Genomic DNA, 24,631 nt, shown 5'->3' on the forward strand with positions numbered 1-24,631 from the left:
AACTAAATAATAAAAAAAGATCAAATGCATGGCAAGAACTAGAGGATGGGCGGATTAGCATGAGATCAACTTTGAAGGGTTGCATGATCTTAGAGACTTACATTCATCACAATGAGCATCGGGATATCGAACACATCGCGTTTCACTGTCCAGCAGTACGCGCAATCAACCTTTCCGTCCTTGAAACCAAGTTGGTTCATGCCAGCCTCGCCAGCAATGCCACCCTTGCGGAGGTGGTTGTTCCACTTCCCACTATCATCGGATTGCGCAACCTCCATATCCTCCTTGGTCTTGTATTTAAGCAGCTTGCACCGGGTCATGACACTACCACGAGAATCGCCGAATGCCAGACGCGCAAAGTCCTCGTAAAACTCTACGACGCTGTCATCGTCCAGAAGTTCTGCCAAGAATACCGGCTGGGGGCGTCCACTGCCGGAATTCTCTAATGTTGAGCCGCGCGGTGTGAAGCTACCGCGTGACGTTGTCCCGGACTGGGGTACGCTCGAAGCACCGGTGTTGACGTTAAGGTTTGCCTCCTTTCCTAGAAGCACGTCTTTCTTCCATCCAGTCAGGATGCTGAACTCCTTGCCTACGGCGGCGATCTCGCCAGTGCGTCGGCAAACGATGGTTGGCGTTCCACATGCATTTATGAAGTCCTCGTACTCCCAGAGTGTTCGCTGGAAGCATTTTTCCATGAATATGAGATCATCACGATTAAGGGTCTTAGTAGTTGCGATAAAAGAGGGTCGAATAGATGCAAGCGCCTTGGCAATTCGCACGGTCTTTTGCGGTGTGAAGCGACGTTGAATGAAAGCAGTAAGATTATGGAACCCACTTGTGTAAGCATAGGGCTCCTTCACGCTCTCGTATATCGAGGAAGGATTGCGGTGGCGCCGTTTAGGGCCAACCTGCAAATTTGGGTGCTTCAAGATCGACGCTGACGTTACCTGGCGTTGTCCATTCGGCACCAGGCTGTTGGACTTGGGCTTGGGAGCAGGAGCGATATTGTTGAATGGGCCGTCATCGAACGTAGCCGTTGTGATGTTCGGACTTGTGGCCGATCCAGGACTAGTGAAACTTGCTGGCGCAGTTTCGATCGCAAATGCATGTGGTGCATTTGCTTTCATGTGTTCGGGGAGCATACCATTTTGCCCATACACTCCTCCGACATTCACATGCTGGCCTGAGGCCTGTCCGGTTGACCAATCATTTAGGAGAGGATCACCAAACATGAAAGGTTGATTCCCCGGGCTTTCTCCAAATCCAGGAGCTGGTGTAGAGAATTGGGCCGATCCACTTCGGCCGATCGACCCTCGCTGTCCTGCGGAATCAGTGGGAGAGTCTCCGGCCGCTCCAGTGGCCATATGGCCAAGCATGCCGAATTCCAGAGCACCGTATCGATTTTCGAAGTTCATGCTCGAAAGATCAAAGTTGAAGAGAGCTGGATCACTGGGATCAAAAAATGGTCCTGCAAAAGGATTCTGAGACTGACTTGTATCTCCAGAGAGAGCAGTACTTGGGGTAGGCTGCTGGTTTACAGTCGATGAAAGACTCGAATTTCGACCATTGGTGCTGGTCTTCATGTTGAAAGTAGGTGAAACGGGTGATTGCGCGGTAAAAGGGCTTTGGCTCATGGAGGATTCTTGGTACGGATTGTAAGACCCTGCCTGCGTCTGGGGCGTAGGGTAAAAGTTGTTATTCGGGGTATCGGTTGGTTGTTGATTATGTTGATGGCTGTGCTGCTGACTATGTTGTTGGCTGTGTTGCTGGTTGGAGCTGAGAGCATTTGCGCCATTTCTAGACATAGGCATATTATTCCGGAGTGTGGTGTTGTATAGACTGGTGTTGTTGCTGCTACTAACAGCTGGCATCAACGCCCCATCGGGAGCATCATGGAGATACTTGGCCTTTTTGCGAACACCATCATGACAAGCATCTTGAAGACCACGCTTGATGCAACGTTGACACGGTCGTTCGTCGCCTAAACTCGATATATATTAGTCAGATATTTAATAAGTGCGGAGATCAGTCTATCATCATACCGCATGTCAAATGAGCTCGTTGGCAGGCAAAGCAAGCTCGCCGGGCCTTCTTCCGTCGCGGTCGGGAGGGATCCTTGGCATTGGCTGCTTTGCGATCCGCTTTGCTATCGCCATTAGTTTTGGGCTTTACGTCCATTTGTTCGTGTTCGGTGATATCGGCGGAGTCACGATCCCCACTGAAGTCCTCTGCAGGAACCGGGGAGCCGTTCTTGGTCTCCATATTCATTTCGGCATGTATCCCGATAACGGTGAGCTATGGACACGTCCACAAAAGTGAGGTAAATCGATGCTTCGAACCCCGTAGGCTACTTTAAGTGCCTTCTTGTGTTGATCTAAAAAAAACAAAGCGTGGTGGCGACAATACCAAATGATATCATCCGCGCTTCGATCTCGGCGGGCGAGCGGATTCACGTGGACGAGCTTCAGTCGAGCTTGTGAAAGAGAAAAGAGAAACGATCGCAGATTGTTAATCGTCTGTGTTGAGGCTGAATATCCACCCAGATCACTTCTCGAATATTGGAGGGGTCTCCGGTCCTTGGTTCCTATAATCGCGCGTTTGCGACTACAGTTGGCGGGGAATCGGAAGCGGAATCACGGGGAGTCGAGTCACGGGGAGTCGAGTCACGGGTGTAACGGGGGACAATCGACTGGAGATGCGGCGGATGTACAATGATCTGACACATTGAAGGGTTTCAATGTGGTTTGTAGAAGGGGAGAAATTGGCGCAAAGCTGACAGCAGAAAATCCCGCAACGATTCGGGGCTGAATTTGGAGCGGAGAGGTTGACGACTTGGTTCGGTTGCGGGGAAGATGCGAATTTCTCTCCAGATGCGAGAGGCGTGACAATGCCAGGTCGAGAGCTGGGGAAAGGAAGAAAGAGTCGAGGCAAATAATATTCGTGGGGAGATTATAGAACAAGTGAACTTTCAGAACTCAGCGTTCCCGTGACTGGTATCTAAGCACTCTCAACACGACACAGCCCAATTGTAAAGGACTTAAATAAAATCAGAACAGATTATTTTTTTAAATGGGTTTATTGATTTTTTTTAAAATGATTTATTTTAGAATTTTAGCGCTGTGTTTCGTAAAAGGCGCAGAGCTGGCTATACTTCGTAAAACAGCCACGATTTTACCTAATTAATTTGAAAGCTTTTCCTTTTTGTAAGGTTTTTTCTTTGCTACCCAACGTAATCCCATGTTGGGCGTGTCTTTTAAACATTTACTAATATATATATGTATTGTTCTTTAACTGCTTCATATATAAGGAACATTGAACCAAAGGCCGATGTATGTACGTACATTCTCACATGCTCACGTTCAGGCAGTGCTGGCGGCAGTTCATTGTGACCAGTATTATCTTTCACAGCATTACCGGAGCCAACAGGTAATTTAAGCGCGTCCACTGACTCTGATTGGCTGAATTACAATCTTGCACCAGATCGGGTTCAGTGCATACCGGATGAGCTATAACCCCGCGGGGGCAATTGCGCACGTGCAACTTCCAAGTCGATTGCGTCTGTACCTTGTTCTATTCTGACTTATAAACTTTTAAAGGCAAGTATCTCAATTGAGTCATTATTCTTCTGCCACGGTCGGATCCCGAGACTCTCCGGTCCAGAATTTTCACGTTCCTCGGCGGTCCCGTTTTGTTCCGAGGCTGGAGTGTGGTCTGCCGAGGCTAGAAGGCTAATATATCGCTCAGCTATGACGCCTGCTATACTCTAGAGTAGGGATTGTTATTTCTGCCTGCACCCGGGGGTAAGTTAGTTGGGGGTGGTTACCGGTGAGTAGATTCCAAGACCACATGACTCGTATGCTTCGCAACTGGCCTAGCAGACTGGGAGAGGGGGTGCCATCGGAGAATTAAAGCCCGGGCCAGGTCTTTCCAATATCTATTCATAGAATGAGGGGGAGTTATCTGTTTCCGGGTTGTCAAACATAGTAGTATTAAAGACTTCATGATCTTCTTGGGATCAGGAACGACCAGCTTGAATATACAAGGTGTGTAAAGATGGCATCAAGTAGAGTTAGGTGATGAAGCATATATCCTTGCCGATCATGCGTATTATTGACCAAGATTTTCTGCATTAGCTTCTGAACCGCAGGCGGTACAGCAGCTGAAGGCGTTAGGTCTTGATCTATGGTTGCAGGCCAGATGTTAACCCCATCATCCCCAGTAGCCAAACGTCTCAATCCAGGAGGTTCCCAACATCTGGTCATGGGATGCCGTGTTCAGACGAAACCGGTTGGTAAACCGTTGAGATGCAATGGCACCGAGGGTAGGCCTGTCTCTGCCCTCGTAAAAGAGCCGGCGAGCAACCAGCCCACTTAAAATTGAAGTATGTATAAGATGTTATATGTGCACGGAGGTATCGATGTCGATCACATCTGTGATTTCGCGAATCGGCTCTTACTTCGGATCCAGCTTCCATACCGAAAGAATAGATACCTATTATGAATGTCAGTACAATGTTCAGTAAACAGAACAGCCCATGTTGAGTTGTATGTCGCCAGAGCCACATGCAACTGGGATATCAAACTTTCATGTTTGAGGCGACTCGGTCGAGGTTCAAAATGCAGGGGAAGTAAATAGGTAGGTCATAGCATAAAAGGAAATCAAGTATGTCGACATGAACACTTACGGGAAAGGAGTCATGACAAGGGTCAGGAATGCTAACAAGGAGGTTGCCCAATGATATCCGAGGTTGTTATACACTGCATAACCGTTAGCTATAATCATTGCGTCTCAACTGTGTGCAGGCAAGAATATAGCTGTCAAGCATTGAGGAAGAGCTACAGATCGGCCTGTTCAGAATCCAACGCATCGACCCGTATGGGAAAGATGCGCTTCATGCAAAGCACGGGCCTCCAATTCTTGTCGCAGCACAGAGGTAGTGCAGATAAACTTACTTTGGATTCCAAATAGTGGAAATATGCCTCCAAAAGATGACCGAGTGAAGCTGTTCGCTGCCAGGGCACTGGCGGCAAAAGTTGGATATGCATCGACCAGGAATGTAAAGATACCGGAATAGACCAGGATTGTCCTAGCAGTAACACGACCTATTAGCCTCACACGGCCAAAAGAAAAAGCCACAAGGTAGACAGGGGCTATAGGACCAACGGGTGGTCACCCGGTCAGGTGGGATTCCAAGATTGATCTTACCCTGCACCAAAAACAGTGCTGCCGATGATAGGCGCAATCCAATGGACATTAGGATAGATTGTCCAGGCAAAAATGAAAAGACCTATAGTAACCAAGGGTCCTCCCAGGATCGCTATTCCATCAAAGTCAGCCATCGTTTCCCAAGGGCAATTTGTTGGTAAACTTACCAGGGGGCAGCCGCCACTCCGGCTGGAAGTCATCGACCTTGTTCGTGGCTTTCTCGTGGTTGCGTTCCAAGCGAGCGTAGTTTCGGCGCCAAATCGGATCTGTCAAAATGGCGATAACCATTCCAACAAACATACCAAGGAAACACAGTCCACGCTGCCATATTACTAGCCCATACACCTCATGGAATACTAGCTGGAAAGCACCAAAGAAGAGGTACAGAATACCCAATAGGATGGCCGAGAAAATGCAAAGGCATAAACACATTGGCTCCAACGTCAAAAGCAATACGGGTCTATACATGGATCGTAAGACTGTCTGGGCCACAGAACGCTGAAGCTTTTCTATCGGAGCTTTCCATCGGATGTCCCCGGTGTCCTGGCGCAGCTTCTGCGCTTTACGCCTCAAGAGTCTAAAATATTCTTAGTGTAATTATTCCAAGAGCGGAGAAACACATACACTGGGTGATAAGTCTCCGGGACTAATAATATCATCGAGATAAGCAGCACTCCTGTCCAAATCAGAAGTACGTAAAACGTCCAACGCCTAGTGATGTAAGCTTCAACTACCAGAAATTTAATGTAGAGACATACCATGTGGTAAATGCATTAATGAAGCCGCCGACCCTATTGTTTTACTGTTAGTGCTGAGACCAGAGGGTACCTGAGTAAATGACTTACAAAGGACCAACTTCGGGGCCAACAAATGGGCTCGCAGTGTATAGCATCATGGGAAAGGCAAGCTCATGGCGATCAAACATATCACCAACAGTACCTCCCGCAACACTCAAAAAAGCACTGCCTGACAGTCCAGTGAAGAACCGAGAGATAAGCATGGTCTCGGTATTCTTAGCCACTGCGCTCGGAATAAGCCACACGAGAAACAGCGAGAACGACACGATGTAAATGATTCTGCGGCCATAAAACTAAGTATACTTAGATCAGTGACTCAAATATAGCAGCGAAAGTCTCAAACAAACCTCAGATAACGGACTCAGAAAAAGCGGACCAATTCCTAAAGCGAAAAGCGTCAACACATAGTCCCGCGAAAGACGACCAGATCAACACGAACCAAGGCCCCAAATGAAAAATGACAATCCAAGAGTTGCCACTTCTTGCGAACACCCAAATTCACTCATCAATTGGGCATATGTCGTGGTATACATCGAAGAGGCACAAGTTCTACACGCAGTAAATCAGCTTCTGCGGTGCATAGAAACCAAGCCTAAAGCAGCTGTATACTCACACACAGAGCGAACCCATTGAGATAATTATGACAATCAACCACCGTCGGGCTTTGCTCATATTGCGCGGATTCATAGGATCGTTCTCCTCCCAACCCACAGTATACGCTGCATCGTCTCGTGGCACCTCAGCCTCGTTGACTTCGTGACCGCCAATACTGACCCCATCGTTCAATGACCAGCTTCGGTCCAGGGACGTGACTGATTTAGACGCATTTGAGCGCTGTTGCTGGAGTGGTGCGCTGCTTTTGTCGTGGGTACTGGGGGAGGTAATCGGGGCATAAGTCACATCCTCGGATCTGGTGCAGTCGAGTTCGTCGTCGCTCTTATCGCTAGGGGGTATTTCGGGGCCTACTCGGGCTTTTTCTTCGGGGTCTGCATGCGACACGTCTGTACTTGACCGTGGAGACATAGTCAATGGGAAGGTCAGACTTGCTCATCTAGAATGTTTTAGTGGTTAGCGATGAAGTCATAGAAAACAGAAAGAACGGTCTGGGGCTACCAAGGTACATGCACTGACTGGGTGGGTATGTGAGTCACTATCTTGCGAGCGAAGTTGAAGGATTATTTCTTAGCGTCTAAAATAACGCAAAGCCCGAGCTGATCAATCAAGGCGATCCCGGGGTTAAGGTTTAACGGGTGTTTATTTCCGCGTTTTTGAAGCCGACTTCGGGAGTGATCCCCCGTATAGCTAATTAACAGCCTAGGATCTTGTTTTAAAGGAGATATTTCAGCTAAAATGTAATACTTACACGGGGTGGTTCTACCTAGATACTATATATAATATACTTGTACATATATTTCCATGGGCATAGGTTGTTATCGGTCGCCAAGAGCGTACACACGTGGGAGCGTTATGTGATGTATACACCATGTGGTACAGAGCTACATGTATGTAGGTACATATAATTCTCCGAGCTCAGTCTAAAAATATATAGAAAAAAATAAGATATGATTGAGATAGAGATATGTTCAATTAAGTTGGAGCTAACTACTACGCAACAGAAACAATTCACGGACGTCGCTCCCAAGGGACCAGGTAGTCCAAACAAAACCCCCAACAAAAATTAGCAACCAAAGTCCTGTGTCTCCCAAGTCCTATACTCCTGATAGTCATTCAATTGAACGCCATCCCCAAAAGAAAACACCGGATCTCAAATCGAGATATTCCACGGAACCATCCCAAAGTTGAGCTGTACAAGAAGAGAAAGATGCGCCAGTAGATCCCAGAAATTTTGATCAAGAGGACACGTCCTCTACAGAGCCTGGCTGAGCTGGCTCATTGCACCAGAAGCGTTCTCCTCGGCCCAAGAGCCCCAGAGTGCCTGCTTGCCAGCAATCTTGAGAGGACCACCAATAGACTTGGCGCCCTGGTCAACCTTGACAGCATCTTTTGTGGCCAGCACCAACACTTCGAAGAACATCTTGGTGGCATCGGCCTTGCTGGACCGCTGCTCAGGAAGAAGATCCTGGAACAACACGCTCTTTTTCTGCTGGGTGGCTGAGCTACCGAGCTTCTCGCGAAGAATGTGTACAGCGTGCTTTGTGCCCATTGAGACCGGCTCAGTATCCACGGGATGCGCAATAGTATCGTCCAGCTCGTCCATGGGCTGGTCCATGCCTTCGTCTTCACTCAGATGCAAGACGTGATCTTCGTCATCTCCAGGGAATTCAATCTCAGAGCGCTGGTTCATAGTCGTATCGAGAGCAATCCCCTCGTCAATCGGGACAATGGCTTCCTCGTCACCAAGCTCCAGGGCAGGAAGGTCGACGGCAGCCACATCCATATCGGAAATGCCACTGTCACGCTTGCGCTTCAACTCACCGGCCTTCTTGACGGAATCCAAAGAGAGCATGCCACGTAGCTCAGGTGCCCATCCGCGTCCACGGTCCTCGCCAAACACACTAGACACAAAGTTGCCATTCTGCTGTCTGGTCATGAGGGTGAGTAGGACGGGGTCGCGAGGCAAGAATGATGCGGGTTTCAAAATCGCAGAACGATCATTTTGCTGGTCCTTAATCTTGGAGCTGGAGATTGCGACTTCCTTGTCGAGTCCCATGAGCTTCTGGCGCTTGGTGCGCTGACCCTGCTGGGCGCTAACGGCATCGGGTGTTGCAGATACATCTCGGTTGAATTCTTCTTCCAGTTGATTCATCTGATCGGATCCAGCATCAGAAAGGGGGCTTTCGGAGTCACGTTCAAATCGGTTGTCGGCAGCGCGGGGCGTCTCGCCACCACCAAAGTCGTCATCGTTGTTGAAGTCCATGGGAACATCTGGGAGTAGGTCATTCAGATTGTCGTGGACATCATCGCCAAGATCCATCTTGTCGAGGGCGTCATCATCCCCAAGGTCCAGTCCCAGATCGTCGTCGTCGTTGAGTTTTGGGGCGTCATCAAAAAGATCTTCCTCCATGGGACGAGGAGCGGGAGCATCTCGACCAATTTCCATAGTCGGGTCATTTCCAAGGGGCAATTCATCCTCACCCAAGTCAAGATCAAGAAGGGAAGGGTCTTCAAGACGTGCGGGTTCCTGAGAAACAGAGCGGCGGAAGCTGCTGTCTGGGAGCAATTGGCTTCCAAAATCCATGCCACCAGGGCGCTTGGCAGCAGGTTCTAGGTCGAGGGTTTGAGGGAATAGCAGAGACGTATCAAAGTTGGTGAAAAGATCAGATTCAGTGAGCACATCGGGAAGAGTAATGCCACCTGGAGCGACGACAGTCGATGCCAAGTCATTGTTGTTTGTGAGACGGAAAGCCTGATATATGATTAGACTAAAACAAATTACTATTGATTCAAAATAGTGCGTACCATTTTAATTTTCATCAGAGCTTCATTGCAATCGTCGAGGAGGTAGCGAGCCTTGCGGCTGTAAATTCGAACCACACCTAGCAGCAATTGGCCACTCAATCGCAGAGCCATGGGGGCTTGGCCCTGATCAACAATAGCATTGACACTGCTCTCGATATCCGACTGCAGAATATGCGACTTGGAAAGTTTGCGTTCGATATTAGCCGACAACCAAACGCGAGCCAACGGCCCGGTTTTCGACAAGAGGGTCTCGGAATAGAACATGGTGTGTTTGTCGTAACGTAATACTTTACAACAGTGGAATTTGTTTAACCGAATCCAGTAGGTGAAAAGACCCGCCTGGCGCGGGGTTGAGGTGTAGAAGGACGACGCGCTGTAGCTGGGAAAACAATGACTTGTGCGATGGCTCGCACTCGATAATTGTATGGAAAGGTAGATATGTCACTAAAAGTATAAAAGGTTTATCACTCGATCGCGTGAATTCAAGACATCGAAGTCGATGAAGATGGGAAGGGTATGTGCGCGCGAGGGATATCTTGGAGTTGGCTAAGAAACCAAGGAGGAACGAAAGATGCGCGTCGGTGGGAATATCAGGCGGCAGCCGTGGCCTGGGCGGGATTTTTGCTGATGTAATTGAGGGGGCTGGGAATGTCGAGTCACGTGCAAGGTACACAAAGGAACACGGTAGGGAGCTATACGAAGTATCACAACAATGTTCATTCTTTTTTACTGCGAAAAGAATAGTAGCAACCAGGTGTAGAAAGATAAAAGTCACTAAAGAGACAGCTAAAAAAAAATCTCAGAGAGTCATAGAAAACGCTTGTATAAAATCATTGCTGTAACAGAGTACATCGTATACTCTGCCCTACACTGTAATATTTTGCGCTATTCTAAATGTAGTGTCGGATAAACTCCCTACCCGGAATCACTAAGCCACAACGGGTAAAGCATCACCCATCATGGGACTCAGCCTCTTCCGAGTGGACTCGTTGCTCCGACTGGGATTATTTTGCGGTTTGGATTATAGCAGAAAAGGCTCTTTCGCAAGCGAATTGGAATTTTTTGGTGTTAGGCCATCTGTCAGTCCCTTGTTTGTCGTCGACCCACTTGCGCCAACTCCGCAAATCCAGCAGTTAGTCTAGCCCCCGTGTGCAGCTGCTGCCAGATCGCATCTAACGTGAATTGTCGAAACATAGTCAATCCGCGTCGAGGCGGGATGATAAATACTTCCCGACATATCTAAAGTCCTATTTTATCGTCTTTAATAATCCATCCTCCAAAGCATGAGCAATGTCAAGGTCCGCAACACCTTCATTGCCGTTGCATAATGCATCAAACATCGACCTTCTGCAGCCTCCCTCCACAACACCTCTGACCGGACGGTCAAATACTCCATCGTCGGTAAGTACAAATGATTCACGCACCACGTGTGCTATCTCGCTCCGATGTCCACTTCTTGGCGCCGTTAGACTGGGGATTCTAACGTACGGTCTTCTTCTCTTGCAGACATCCACCTCAACATATTCGTGGCTCGAGTCTCATGAAATTGCTGAGCGACTACGAACCTCCCTTTTACACGGCCTGACACCCGCAGAGGCGGAGATACGCTTGGCCAGAGATGGACCTAACGAGCTTCCCCACGATGAGCCGGAACCCCTCTGGCTGCGGTTCCTTAAACAATTCAAGGAGCCGCTAATTCTCCTCCTTCTCGGCTCTGCTGGAATCTCGTTTGTGATGGGCAACTACGATGATGCCATTAGTATTACTCTTGCGGTAACAATTGTTGTGACTGTGGGATTTATTCAAGAGTATCGGTCAGAGAAGTCGTTGGAAGCATTGAGCCGGCTTGTACCCCATTATGCCCATTTGATCCGTGACGTTCCAACAGCTTTCTCCGCGACAGCTGAGAATGGCGGCACGCCACCCCTGGGTTCAGGCATGGAAATGGACGAAATCCGGACCAAAAGCCCAGGCTCGGCGTCTGCCGCGGTCAAGGCTTCATCAACCGTCCCTGCGAGCGAACTTGTGCCCGGGGATTTGGTGCTTTTCACTACCGGAGACCGTATTCCCGCCGATATTCGAATCACTGCTGCGACACATCTCAGCATTGACGAGTCAAACTTGACTGGAGAAAACGAACCTGTAGTGAAGTACGCGGAAGCTCTGCGCAGCACATCTGGCGGGGCCGCTCCAGGGCTAAAAGGAATAGAACCCCCTCGATCTCCATTCTATGATGCACCGGCCAGCGGTGCTGTTGGTGCTGACATTCGATTGAATGAGCAACACAATGTCGCGTTCATGGGCACACTAGTCCGCTCAGGCTACGGCCAGGGCATAGTGATCTCGACCGGTGCAAAGACGGAGTTTGGCAGTATATCAGCTTCGCTACAAGAAATTGAGAGTCCCCGAACACCGTTGCAACTGTCTATGGATCGGTTGGGCCAGGAGCTAAGTTATATCTCCTTTGGTGTCATCGGATTGATCGTGGTCATCGGTCTTATACAAGGTCGTAAAATTCTCGAAATGTTCACAATCGGTGTTTCGCTGGCCGTCGCAGCAATCCCAGAAGGCTTGCCTATCATTGTCACTGTCACGCTCGCTCTCGGCGTTCTGCGCATGGCTAAGAGGGGGGCGATCATGCGAAGACTCCCTAGCGTCGAAACTCTTGGTTCTGTCAATGTCGTCTGCTCGGACAAGACTGGCACTCTTACCCTCAACCACATGACAGTCACCAAAATGTGGCATTTCGACTGCCCAGAACCATTCGAGGTGCAAAGAGAAATGACTTCGGTGATGCCTCCTGGCCCTGCAGCGCAGACAATCCTTCGCGTTGGTAACATTGCAAACAACTCTCGTTTGTCGCGTATGCACGCAAACTCGCCAGCCAGCGCATCTTCTGCGGCAGTACTTTCTTCCACCATCAATAGTGATTCAGCTGCTGCCAAGAGTCGGTGGGTAGGTCAACCCACCGATGTGGCAATCTTGGATCTAATGGATACCCTGGGAGAAGATGATGTGCGTGATCGTATCAGTGCTCGCGTCCATGAGACTCCGTTCAGCTCCGAGAGGAAATGGATGGGTGTTGTTATAGGCAGTTCTGGTGCTTCAAATGGAGGCTCCCATGTTGCCTATATCAAGGGTGCTCTTGAACAGGTCCTGGCGCGATCGGATACCTATCTCACCAAGGATGGTCGGGAAGTAATTCTAGACGAGCCCCGCCGCAAAATCATCCGGGAAGCAGCAGAGACTATGGCATCGGAGGGTCTTAGAGTCCTCGCTTTTGGCAGTGGAGTTGTTCGTGATATGTCTAGAGGTGGCAGAGGCTTCGGCAGTCGGTCGTCCCCGAAACTCATTCAGGGTGATGATGACGAGCGGTATAACGGGTTGGTCTTTGCTGGACTGATGGGCATGAACGACCCGCCGCGTAAAGATGTGCACAAATCCATTCGACGCTTGATGTCTGGTGGTGTGAGAGTCATTATGATTACTGGCGACGCCGAGACAACAGCTGTGGCTATTGCGAAGAAGCTTGGGATGCCTGTCACCGATTCCCCGCGTGCGCGTTCGGTCATCCGAGGCGATGAACTCGACCGCATGACTGCCGCCGAACTTGCCCAGGCGATCTCAACGGTCTCTATCTTTGCCCGTACAAGCCCAGACCACAAGATGAAGATTGTGACAGCACTTCAGGCCCGCGGTGATGTAGTTGCCATGACCGGTGATGGTGTCAATGATGCGCCCGCTCTAAAGAAAGCCGACATAGGTATTTCCATGGGCAAGCTTGGCACCGATGTTGCCAAGGAGGCAGCGGACATGATTCTAACGGACGACGATTTCTCGACTATCTTGCGGGCAATTGAACAGGGCAAGGGCATCTTCTATAACATCCAGAACTTCATCACGTTCCAGCTTAGTACCAGTGTGGCTGCACTCAGTCTTGTACTGCTGAGCACCACTCTAGGCTTCAAGAATCCGCTGAATGCTATGCAAATCTTGTGGATTAGTAAGTACTCCTGTATCTCATTCCATCCTCTGTGTTTCTCTGACAATCATTACAGATATTCTCATGGATGGCCCGCCCGCCCAGTCCCTGGGCGTCGAGCCCGTCGACCCTACCATCATGAGCCGCCCACCACGACCTAAGACAGCCCGTGTTCTGACAAAACCTCTGATCCAGCGCGTCCTCACCTCAGCCATGGTTATCATGATCGGCACATTGTCAATCTACATCAGCGAAATGGGTGATATCACCGACGGTAGCCCAGTCGACAAGCGCTCGCGCATTGTCACCGCGCACGACACCACCATGACATTCACCTGCTTCGTTCTATTCGACATGTTCAACGCATTGACCTGCCGCAGCGAGGGCAAGTCCGTCCTGCGCGGTGAAATGCCACTATTCGGAAACAAGATGTTCAATTACGCTGTTTTCGGCTCCTTGGCCGGCCAGGCCTGCGTGATCTACCTGCCGTTCCTGCAGCGCATCTTCCAGACGGAGCCTCTCGACCTCGGGTCCTTGTTCAAGCTAGTCTGCATTGCCAGTTCGGTTTTTTGGGTGGATGAAGGCCGCAAGTATCTGCACGCGATCCGTCGTCGGCGTGGAATGGGTTCCGGTTATAGCGTCAATGTCTGATCTGCCGATGCAATGTTTGTACGGTTCGGATTGCCTGTTACGATTTTAGAGGCATCCATGATATAGGCGCGTGTAGTTTATCATATTTGGATTGATATCCCCCACATACATAATAGAATTGTCGGTTTTCAGCATACATATTGTGACATCCCATAGGTTATGGGGCCTTGTTACCTAGGGCTTTTTGGTAGAGTCTTTCTAGGAGTCTTCTCAGGTACTCCCTTGGATATATTTTCTATAGGTATTTCTTCCTAAGGAGTATTATGTGCCTATATCTGTGTAAAACACAACGTTAGAGCTACTTATCCCACACTAGCCCGAATTATGCCCTCTAGTCATTAAACGTTCACAATTTTCATAGCAAAAAAATCCAATCTACACAGGTGGTTCCAGGGGTTTGGGTATACGCAAGATAATAATTCTTGTAAGTCACACTTAACTTATAAATAAAGAAACCCATTGGCTACTGCTAACATAGCCCGCTTGAAAGCGAAACGCTGTAGTTACAACACACATGCTAACTAGTGGCATCGTCACTAGTTATATAACTTCGAGTAATACTGTGACAAACATATATATTGGAAACGCTCTATATAGCTTTCGAGTATCAAGTCCTTGCCAAGTCACACTTAATTACAGGGCCGCATAGCGGAAAATTCTTGTGACTTCTAAATAGAAAGAATTATCTGTAATGCTAGCACAACCCACCCAAAGCGCTGGGACTAATTCACATACTTAGTTATAGCCTTAGCTAACTATGAGATACACCAAGAGATACAATCGGTCCTATTCTGCCATGTCCTGCCACCTTCTCTTATAAAGACATCCATGACTCTATCCATTCCAGTTTCTCCCTCACTGTTCCACTTACCTTTAGGATCTGTTGCCTTGAAACCAAGATGTCTTCAGACTATGATGCACCCAATATCGAAATTTCCAATGCGAAATTCGTTGAGCTCATTAGACAGACGAATAAGGTGTTTATTTGCCGAGCCCGCTGGCAGGACAAAGACTGCGTGCTCAAAGTGGTAAGTGATGCAACCACACATTGTGCCTGCGATCTCTAACGGGTTCGGTAGTTCCCTCCTTATAAATGGGACAGAATTCATCCACCGTTCCGTTCGATTGATCTTTTCAAAAATGAAAGTCGCGCATACAGTCGATTGAAGGCTCGAGGCTTTTGCGAACGAGGATCTGTGCCTGATTTCTATGGGGTGGTTGAGAATATTGACTTTGAGGCGGAGGGCTGGTAACCGCAGCTCAAGAAATTCTGACAAAACTTTTCCTCGGGGTCTTGATCCTAAGGCTCGCCCAAACGGTGTCTTGATGGAATACATTCCCGATGTGAATATGCTTGAACTCTCTAACTACACAGAGCAAAGAGCTCGCAACCTCCGGCGACTTCTGCTCGAGATTCATGAGGCTGGGATTGTACACCTTGATCCTTATCCTCGAAACATGCTAATCCAGGGTGATTCCGATTGGGTGCTCTGGATCGACTACGAACTTGCCCAGATATTTGACCCAGAGCACTCGGAGCAGCCCAGGTTTTTTGCCTAGGAAAAGGAATTTATGGATGCTTTTGTGGAAGCGCTGGTAACTTCGCCAGTCCCAGTTTGATTTTAAAGTTCTCGACTGACTTCTTTCGTAATATAGGATAGAGATCATAAGCTAGGGAAGTATGAAGAAGCGCGGCCGATTTATTTTGAGTAACCATGAGGAGGCGCTTGACATTCAAGAGCCCTTGTGCCATTCCATGTCTTTGTTAAGAATATCTTTCTATCGGAAAGATACTCACTTTTGTCATGTTGCGGGTGATACCAGCAATTTACCTCTGAGTACCAGGAGATACTCTTTGATCATTATCCAATTTCACTTCTGCCTACAACATAGCTCATGGCGAAATGGGCGAAACTGTTTAGTCTCCCCAAAAGACATGGCTGTTCTATGAACTGTAACAGAAGCAAAATCGAACCACATAGTGATGACTTCCACAGAGCCAAAAAAAAAAAACAAAAAACAAATCATCTTCGCCGTATATTTCTATGGGAGAGAAAAAATATTGACCGACGCAGGGATCGAACCTGCAATCTCTTGATTCGTAGTCAAGCGCCTTGCCATTGGGCCAGCCGGCCTTGTTATTGTGGAAATGAGCTAAAATATGCTTTATAAGCGATGGCTGATTTGGGCCTAGTCCCGATGCATCTCGTGGGCGCATTGGTAAATCCGAAATTATCAAGTCTACATACTTGAATTTAAATAGTTTACTTTATAGAGTTATTGTCTATTCAAGTCCTTCAATATGTACGGAGTAGTTCTGATGTTTTTTTTTCGCCACAAGGTATGCCTAATATGGGTGTATAGTATAATCAAGCTATAGAGGGTCTGGGTCATCCATGGATCAAAATTATAGAATTTTCCAAACCCCGGAACGCTATAAATACTCCGTACGTCGTTCTCGGCCCAGACCCGGAGTGGATGACCCTAGCGGATCGCTGCAGAAGGTAATTTTTTGTAACTTATAAAAGATCAAACGTACGATTTTCTAGGGTTCAATATTGGGGGGTGTATGTACGATGTACGGAGTCCATCCTCCGTACTCGGTACTCCGCATGGAGATAGAGTCATCCGGCATCGGTCCCGAACATGCGAATCAAGTCCATCCCTGCCCGACCCGAAATCGGGAAAATACGGAAAGAAAAGTAAGAAAAGGGAGCTTATCTGTCGCCAATCGTTGGCTCATTCCCCTTCGATACGCTACTACCGAAAGGGAAAGGCTTGGCATGCGGCCGAGCCCCACTTAGCGCAAGTGGCAACTTGGGCTTTATCTGTAGCCAATCAGATGTAGTAGAATACAGCGTCACTCGTCCAATTGCTGGTGGCGGATAGGAATTTGATGGAACTTGAAGCTCTGATATCCGCGAGACAGAGATAAGCCTCTGTTCTCTCTCGAGTTCTCCAGAAATTGGAACTCCACGAGCCTATTCTATACAGAAAAGAAGGGGGGTACCTGCAGCATATTTGTGATAAGCTATCTATAACTAGTTTAGCTATCTATAGAGAGATATATTTAAAGATATATAAGAAGGCCCCAGGTCAGAGTGGAACTTTTGAAACCTTCGAGAACTATTCCCCGCGACTAATGGTTTGATCATAATGTAATGTCCAGGTATATCCCTCAAAAAACAAAGCAAGGCCAATTGCTTGAACTATTGGCGGAATACTTATCATCCCTTGCCACTCTGCGGTTGTTTGAGCCGGGAATGACGAGGTTATGTGAATATGTGAATGTGTGAATATGTTAATTATGTATACAGAAAAATAAAAATTTGATCCCATATAACCAGACCAAAGACTGAAAACATGGAGAGGGAAGGGGGATAGGGATTATCCCATTGATACTGTCACAATCTCTGACCAAACCACTTTAACCACCTAGGCAATTTTTCACCTATCTCCCCCATTTTCTCTTCCCGCGCCTTCCTCTCAAAATTTACGGGAATCGTTTCAAAGAATCTCTTTTAACTTTTTTCACCTCTCGGCAGTGCTTTTTTACTTGGGAAACCGAGGGAAATTGCTTTGAATTGCTTTTTTTTTATACGGGGGACCCACCGTCGATCGACTTATCTTTGGATTTTTGGCTCGAGAAGTTCGGGTTTCCATCTTATATCGTCCGTGGCGAATTCCTTTTTTTCCTTAACTCTGGGACATTCGACCTTTTTTTTCTCCCTCTACTTCTCTTCCATCCTAACCTTCCCAAAACTTCGATCCTCTTTTAACAATCATGGCGTTCAGCGGGAAAGCCCCGTACGCCCCGGACTATGCCTCCTACAACTGGATCGGAGCTCCCTCCAACTACGACCTTACGACCAACAAAGACTTGGGCGGCGATTCCCGTATGCCCGCCTTTCTAACAGTGACGTGAGATGTGGTCTAACGTTCCCCTTAGGAACCGAAAATGTGAACAAATGGTTTCAATCTGGTGACCAGGCCTACATCATCGTGGCCTCGGCCATGGTCATGGTCATGGTCCCCGGTCTCGGATTTCTCTACTCGGGATTGGCCCGCCGAAAGTCTGCCCTCAGTATGATCTGGGCCTGTATGGCTTCCATGTCCGTCGTTACCTTCCAATGGTATTTCTGGGGGTATTCACTTGCCTTCTCTCCCACCGCGACCAACGGTTATATCGGCAACTTGCGCAACTTCGGTTTGATGAAGACATTGGCTGATCCGAGCCCCGGTTCTCCACTGGTTCCTAACTTGCTCTATGCCTTCTATCAGGTAAGATCGAACATTGGGATTGATCTTTTTTTGTGATCCCTAGGCCCATGCTGATTTTTTTTATTTATTAATCTCTAGATGCAATTTTGTGGTGTCACTGCAGCTATCGTGATGGGGGCTGTCGCCGAACGCGGTCGCCTTCTTCCTGCCATGGTCTTCGTTTTCATCTGGGCTACCATCGTTTACTGCCCACTAGCCTGCTGGGTCTGGAACGTCAACGGTTGGGCATTCAAGTACGGCGTGCTGGATTACGCCGGTGGTGGTCCCGTCGAAATTGGTTCCGGTTTCACAGCTTTGGCCTACTCGATGGTCCTCGGTCGCCGACAGGAACGCATGATGCTCAACTTCCGCCCACACAACGTCTCTCTCATCCTTCTCGGCACAGTCTTCCTCTGGTTTGGCTGGCTCGGTTTCAACGGTGGTTCCGCGTTTGGAGCTAACCTACGTGCAACCATGGCCTCTTGGAACACCAATCTGACCGCCGCCTTTGCCGCCATCACTTGGGTTCTGCTCGATTGGCGCCTGGCCCGCAAGTGGTCGATGGTCGGCTGGTGTTCCGGTACCATCTCGGGACTGGTAGCTGCGACCCCTGCCTCCGGATTTATCTCTCCCTGGGCCAGCGTCATCCTCGGCATTGTGACCGGTATCGTTTGCAATTACTCCACCAAGATCAAGTACTGGATCCGGATCGACGACTCTATGGATGTGTTGGCAGAGCACGGCATCGCTGGAATTGTCGGACTCCTTTTCAACGCCTTCTTCGGTGACGACGCCATTGTCGGCCTGGACGGCGTCAACACCGGCACCGGTGTCGGCGGCTGGGTCATCCACAACTGGAAGCAGCTGTACATTCAGATCGCCTATATCGTCGCTACCGCCGCCTACGCCTTCGTCATGTCTGCCATTATCGCCTACGCAATCAACGCCATCCCGGGCCTGAACCTGCGCGCCTCCGAGGAAGCCGAGCTGCTCGGTATGGACGACGACCAACTGGGCGAGTTCGCCTACGATTACGTCGAGGTACGCCGTGACTACCTCGCGTGGACCCCCCAGAACCACGACCAGCTCGCAGATGGCCACCAGATTCCCGCCGCGCAGCGCTACGGCATTGGCGAACACAGCGAAATGATGCTTGGTGGCCCGCCGCGTGAGATGATGCTCGAGGGCCACTCGCCCAATGGCGAGGCCAGCCAGAGCAGCCGCGGCGGTAGTGAGGGAGATATGGCTATGCACGAAATCAAGGTCGCTCCTGCTCCTCGCCAGGCTGCTGAGCAGCAACATCACAATATACATGGTGGTGAACCCACTGTGATGACACCGGTCCAAGAGAAGACGGAGACCTAATCAGTTTCGCTACATTCTCCCTTTTTTCCAACTCATTTTCCCTCCATCTTCTTTGCATGGCATACATTTCGCATACGCCATTCCGTCCAGCAAGCTTTGATTTTCTTCGCCTTTTCGCTTCTTTATCTCGATATCCTTTGAGCGTGCTTCTTTTCTTGCAACCAAAAGCCTGGGGCTTTTGCTATGTCTTCAACCTACCCTCCGACTTTCCTCGATACCTCTACCATCAACTCTATACCACCGATCTCATATTACCATCCAATATTTTCACCATCTGTTATTCGTCTTGACCGCACTCTTCCGCTACCAAATAACATACCTCACCACCTCCAAACCAAACTACATCTCCCTCGGGAAAAGCAACTTGAATAAGTCTAATTTGGCCTGGCGCTCCATTGTTCTATGTTTTTTATGGCCTTAAAATGGCCCAGTGGGGTTTGTACGTGTATACAAACTGCTTCATTGAACTGCAAGGGAAATACCTTGTTTTCTGTCTGTTTTCTGGTTTTGTGTCTGCAGTATAGAGCGAGACAGCCTGGTTTACCTAGGTTGAAACTTATCTATTATTTAAAACTGCTCTTCCTATCAACGCTCACTTGTACAATGTAGATTGTGCCCATACATAAAGATAAAAGTTGCTCGCCTAGTGCTGCGAGTCTACATGCAATTTATCCACATAGACTCGATATAATAGATCCCCAAACCTGAACAACAAAAAAAAAAAGAAAAGAAAAACAAACCAAAAAAATTAGTCAAACAAAACACATCAAATAATCCAATCTATACAAAATCACCCCCAACCAAAGCCCTAAAACAAAGACTTTCCTCTACCTCCTAACCATCCCTCTAACCCTAATCAAATCCTCCCTCCCAAGCTTCTCAACAATCTCTGCCGCAGCACCACCCCTCCTAACCTCATCCCACTCATCCTCATCCATCCCCATAACGAGCGTCATCTGCACACAACGCGCAAAGCACTCCCGATACCGATATCTCCCCGGCGCACCAGCAACATACCCAACATCAACAGCAGCTCCAACAATCCCTGCAACATCCCTCTCAAGACGCGCCGCGCCCAGTGCGTTAATCCGCGCCCCGTAGGACCAGAGTCTCTTTTCAAGTAGACGGGCCAGGTACGCGATCGTTACGCCGAGGACGCGGTCGAAGGCGGAGGGCGTGAGGATCCGTGCGTATGGTGTTAACAGGTCATTCCAGAGGGACGTGAAGCGAGGCTTGACGAGTTCTTTGTTGTCGAAGTTAGGATTGTCGGATTCGGTGTTGGGGTTCGGGGCGTATTCGATGTCCCGGAATGTATCTGCCAGGATCGGGCGGAGACGTGGTTTTATGGTGTTGTTGAAGATTACTTGGATTCCGTCTGTTAGGAGGTCGGTTACTTTGCTTTCGAAGGCTGTAGAGAGGGTTTGGAGGGTTTGGTGCACTTTTTGTGCGGTGGCTGGGTTTGAGAAGATTGCGAGGAGGTGTGGGGTTGCTTGTGTGCTGGTGGTTTCTGTTGGGAGGGGAACTTTTGAGCCCGTGTTGTTTTGCACGATTCGTCGGATGTAGTCTACTCCCAGGTCGAGGTTGTTGATTTGAACTAGGAAGGAGATTGTGGTTTGTTCTGCGGGTTGGCCGCCTTGTATGGAGCGTGGGTAGCACTCGTCCCGCATCTTGCGCTGCGTCATGCCGATGAAATCGGAGCCTAGGACGCGTGAGAGGGTCGGGACTACGTTTATCACGACGGTTTCTTGGGAGGTTGCGAGCGACTGCTGGATAACCTTGTTGACAATGTACATTATGTCGTCGACGGCTGAGGTGATGTGTGGTGGGTCGGCTTTTAATGGACGCTGTGGGTTCAGCGTGAGGCCTAATGGGGACTCGTCTAGCTGGAAAGCCTTTTCGACGGAGCGACGGAAGAAGAAGGTCGTCATTGCATTGAAGGGGGCCACCAGACGATCATTGATCTTTTGGGCCAGAGGTGACTCTCGCACGAAGCTGGGAAGTTCGAATCGCTTATCGTCCTCTGCGTCACCATCACTCGAAGACTAGAGAAGTTGTTAGTGCTGGTAGTAAAGAGGTGGCGGAGACTGCAACTCACATTACATGTATCAGCCAGGAACCGACAGTACAGTGACCACCGGCCCAACATGATAGCCATTTCATTCAAAACACCATCGATCTCTTTCATATCCACACCCTCCTCGTCGGCGGCGGTGCCCGCCCCCATGGTAGGGGACTGCGAGCGAGGCGGGCCTGGTCGCTGTGCGGGCAGGAAGCTCTGCACTAAGAAAGTGAAAGCGTAGGATTTGATATCCATCAATTTGCGATCCACATGTCGCTCATCGCTCCAAGTATCAAGAATGATACCACCCTGTACATCAGCCTCGACCTGTAGCCGTTCAATGACCCGCCCCATCTTACGGGGGCCATAGTGGTGCTCAACGAGCCCACCATGACCATCAATAATCTGCGCAATATGCTCAAACAGTTTGGTAAGCGCATTGGCATAGAAGAAGCCATCCTTAGTTTGAGCCCCCCGGCAGCCCCGTTAAGGTTAGCCCGAGCCTTGGCCGCGACGCCCTGGCACACGTAACGCCCATAAACATCGAGTCCAACCTCAGAACGACCAATAAGCGGGAAAAGCTTGAAGAAGCGCGTAATCTTGGCTCCGTCATTCTCCTTAACCGCCTTTTCAAACTCTCGCAGGAATAGCCCGCACAGCGACTCCGCCGCGTTATTCAGCGTCACGCTTGGCGGGTCTGGCACTTCAGCCGTAGGAACCATATCTGCAGCAAACGCACCATTGACGACTGTCGCCGGGATCTGAGCTGCACGGTGTAGGTAGCTGGCGGCTTTCTCCCAGTCTTGGGATGCACCCATCGATCCTGCCACGCCCAGCGCACACGCCTTGAGCTCGGCAACCTGCTCGACAACCTCTAGGGTGGCTTTCACCCGAGCCTGCTCGAGATCCAGCCGGCGGACTGCGCTGGAGATCCGGTCGGCGGTGCCGGCGGCTTCGGAGAGCATTCCATGGCTGATGGAACGGGTCGTGCTGGCATGGGTCCCAATGTTGGCGCGCATCAGGTCCAGCCTGCCCAACTCACGGGAGAGATCTTTCTGGGATGTCACCAGGGCATCGAGGCGGGCGGTCACAGACGCTTCTTGGGTGTGTAGGTGGGACAGCGTGGCTTTGATCTCGGCGACGGAGCTGGCGTTGAAGATATCGGGCTGTGAGGGAGAAGATGCCTGTGTGGGTGAGGCATTGGTATTTGTATGGCTTTGGGGCATAGAGTTAAGCCCATTGGCGGTTGCAGCCATCCTGGGCGCCATTGGTTGTCGCAACTTAGTTTGTTGATGCCACGCCAGTTGTAGGGGGAGCTGCGGGCGGTGAGGGTGGGTTTTACAGCCTCAAGCTTCAAGTTACTGTGCTACGTCAAGACTGGGTTTTAGACTCCAAATTGGTTAAACAAATAGAACTTGTCCTAACGTGCCCTAGAGGTTTTTTTTCCGTTTGTTTGTGATTTTTTATCTGGCGCGTGTTAATGAGGTTGTGAATCAGGCCGACGTCATTTTCCCCCACGCTCAAGATTCCATATCAGTTGCTCTTTTTCAGTTTCCTTTTTTTTCTCTCTGTGAAGCTTTCTCTGTTAATATTTTGACTATTGTCTACACATCTCAAGACTTGACTTTTTATCTGTCAAGTCCCCAGCCGCCAACATCGGACGCCGCAAACCCAGACGTCCAAATCGGCGCACCATGGGTAACGAATCGTCAACCGAGGTGGATGAATCCACGGCACCCTCGGTGCTTGAAGCGCGCAACATTGAGGCGCTCGCCAAATATGTTAAACAGCACAATGTGAAGAAAGTTGTGGTGATGGTATGCATTTTGAACCTCCATGAAACTTGCATCAGAGCTAACCAAGCATGCAGGTTGGAGCGGGCATCAGCACTTCGGCAGGCATTCCAGACTTTCGCTCACCTGATACGGGAATTTACGCCAATTTGGCAAAACTAGATCTACCAGAGCCTGAGGCAGTCTTTGATATTGGTTTCTTCCGGGGTAACCCCAAACCTTTCTATGCGCTAGCGCACGAGCTATATCCTGGACGCTATCGCCCGACCATCGTGCACTCATTCATCAAACTGCTTTACAACAAAGGGATGCTCTTGAAGCATTTTACTCAAAACATTGATTGCCTCGAGCGCCAGGCAGGCGTGCCAGGTGAGAAGATCGTCGAGGCCCATGGCAGCTTTGCGTCACAGCGCTGCATTGAATGCAAGGAGACCTTCCCAGATGAGGAGATGCACCAGATAGTATCCAAGTGCGAAGTACCCCATTGCCACCACTGCAATGGCCTGGTCAAGCCGGACATTGTATTCTTCGGCGAATCTCTACCATCTGATTTCTTTGACAGCCGCTCTCTGCCAGAAGAGGCTGATCTCTGCATTGTCATGGGAACTAGTCTGTCCGTCCAGCCATTTGCCAGTCTGCCTTCGATGGTTAGTCAGGGCGTGCCTCGTTTGCTCATCAACATGGAGCGTGTCGGTGGCCTTGGATCACGGAGTGACGATGTGTTGGTGATTGGAGACTGTGATGCTGGAGTGCGCAAGTTTGCAAAGGCTATGGGATGGGGTGAAGAGTTGGAGGCATTGTGGGAGGAAACCAACCCGGACCCGCAACAAAGGGCGGAGGAGAATGCTCCGCTACAGACTCGAGACGAACGACTGCAGGACGAAGTGGACCGACTAACGGAGGAGGTCGATCGAACTCTGGGGTTGACAGATGCGTATCAGAATAAAGTACGCGAAAAGCTGAAGTCACACGAGCAGGCACACCGCCAGTCTGGAAGTCTCGACCATGTTTTCCCCCATTTGGCGCGTAAGCTGTCACATTGAGATGATTTTCATGAAATGTCTTTGATAGGCAGAAATACGATATTCATTCCAATTTG

The 24,631-nt window shown here is 49.4% G+C and overlaps 8 protein-coding genes across 8 annotated transcripts; 4 read left to right on the top strand and 4 right to left on the bottom strand.

Moving 5' to 3' along the window:
- Window positions 1-89: 89 nt before the first annotated feature.
- On the bottom strand, window positions 90-2,268 carry N7447_005402 (Zn(II)2Cys6 transcription factor domain-containing protein; the record flags this gene model as incomplete). The annotated part of the gene is made up of 2 exons (XM_057229664.1): window positions 90-1,981; window positions 2,043-2,268. 2 exons carry the CDS (start codon window positions 2,266-2,268, stop codon window positions 90-92), a joined length of 2,118 nt encoding a protein of 705 aa, XP_057084754.1.
- A 2,156-nt stretch (window positions 2,269-4,424) lies between these two features.
- On the bottom strand, window positions 4,425-7,025 carry N7447_005403 (MFS transporter; the record flags this gene model as incomplete). The annotated part of the gene is made up of 11 exons (XM_057229665.1): window positions 4,425-4,491; window positions 4,685-4,757; window positions 4,953-5,086; window positions 5,206-5,317; window positions 5,373-5,782; window positions 5,830-5,916; window positions 5,964-5,996; window positions 6,051-6,295; window positions 6,350-6,384; window positions 6,442-6,551; window positions 6,616-7,025. 11 exons carry the CDS (start codon window positions 7,023-7,025, stop codon window positions 4,425-4,427), a joined length of 1,716 nt encoding a protein of 571 aa, XP_057084755.1.
- Window positions 7,026-7,869: 844 nt separating this feature from the next.
- N7447_005404 (kleisin alpha) lies at window positions 7,870-9,686 on the bottom strand (the record flags this gene model as incomplete). Its single annotated transcript, XM_057229666.1, has 2 exons — window positions 7,870-9,369; window positions 9,423-9,686. 2 exons carry the CDS (start codon window positions 9,684-9,686, stop codon window positions 7,870-7,872), a joined length of 1,764 nt encoding a protein of 587 aa, XP_057084756.1.
- A 1,026-nt stretch (window positions 9,687-10,712) lies between these two features.
- pmr1 (Ca(2+)/Mn(2+)-transporting P-type ATPase PMR1) lies at window positions 10,713-14,055 on the top strand (the record flags this gene model as incomplete). Its single annotated transcript, XM_057229667.1, has 3 exons — window positions 10,713-10,823; window positions 10,929-13,425; window positions 13,481-14,055. The coding sequence occupies 3 exons, from the start codon at window positions 10,713-10,715 to the stop codon at window positions 14,053-14,055; spliced, it is 3,183 nt and encodes a 1,060-aa protein (XP_057084757.1).
- Window positions 14,056-14,954: 899 nt separating this feature from the next.
- On the top strand, window positions 14,955-15,615 carry N7447_005406 (uncharacterized protein; the record flags this gene model as incomplete). The annotated part of the gene is given in 3 exon segments (XM_057229668.1): window positions 14,955-15,083; window positions 15,135-15,304; window positions 15,315-15,615. The coding sequence occupies 3 exon segments, from the start codon at window positions 14,955-14,957 to the stop codon at window positions 15,613-15,615; spliced, it is 600 nt and encodes a 199-aa protein (XP_057084758.1).
- Window positions 15,616-17,839: 2,224 nt separating this feature from the next.
- N7447_005407 (ammonium transporter) lies at window positions 17,840-19,680 on the top strand (the record flags this gene model as incomplete). Its single annotated transcript, XM_057229669.1, has 3 exons — window positions 17,840-17,951; window positions 18,005-18,336; window positions 18,415-19,680. 3 exons carry the CDS (start codon window positions 17,840-17,842, stop codon window positions 19,678-19,680), a joined length of 1,710 nt encoding a protein of 569 aa, XP_057084759.1.
- An 827-nt stretch (window positions 19,681-20,507) lies between these two features.
- N7447_005408 (Golgi transport complex subunit COG4) lies at window positions 20,508-22,995 on the bottom strand (the record flags this gene model as incomplete). Its single annotated transcript, XM_057229670.1, has 3 exons — window positions 20,508-21,722; window positions 21,776-22,198; window positions 22,255-22,995. The coding sequence occupies 3 exons, from the start codon at window positions 22,993-22,995 to the stop codon at window positions 20,508-20,510; spliced, it is 2,379 nt and encodes a 792-aa protein (XP_057084760.1).
- A 438-nt stretch (window positions 22,996-23,433) lies between these two features.
- Window positions 23,434-24,575, top strand: N7447_005409 (SIR2 family NAD-dependent protein deacylase; the record flags this gene model as incomplete). Its single annotated transcript, XM_057229671.1, has 2 exons — window positions 23,434-23,556; window positions 23,610-24,575. 2 exons carry the CDS (start codon window positions 23,434-23,436, stop codon window positions 24,573-24,575), a joined length of 1,089 nt encoding a protein of 362 aa, XP_057084761.1.
- Window positions 24,576-24,631: the final 56 nt, after the last annotated feature.

This window comes from Penicillium robsamsonii (assembly GCF_028829455.1).
Source record: "Penicillium robsamsonii strain IBT 29466 chromosome Unknown utg000003l_segment0_segment0, whole genome shotgun sequence".
Taxonomy (NCBI): Eukaryota; Fungi; Ascomycota; class Eurotiomycetes; order Eurotiales; family Aspergillaceae; genus Penicillium; species Penicillium robsamsonii.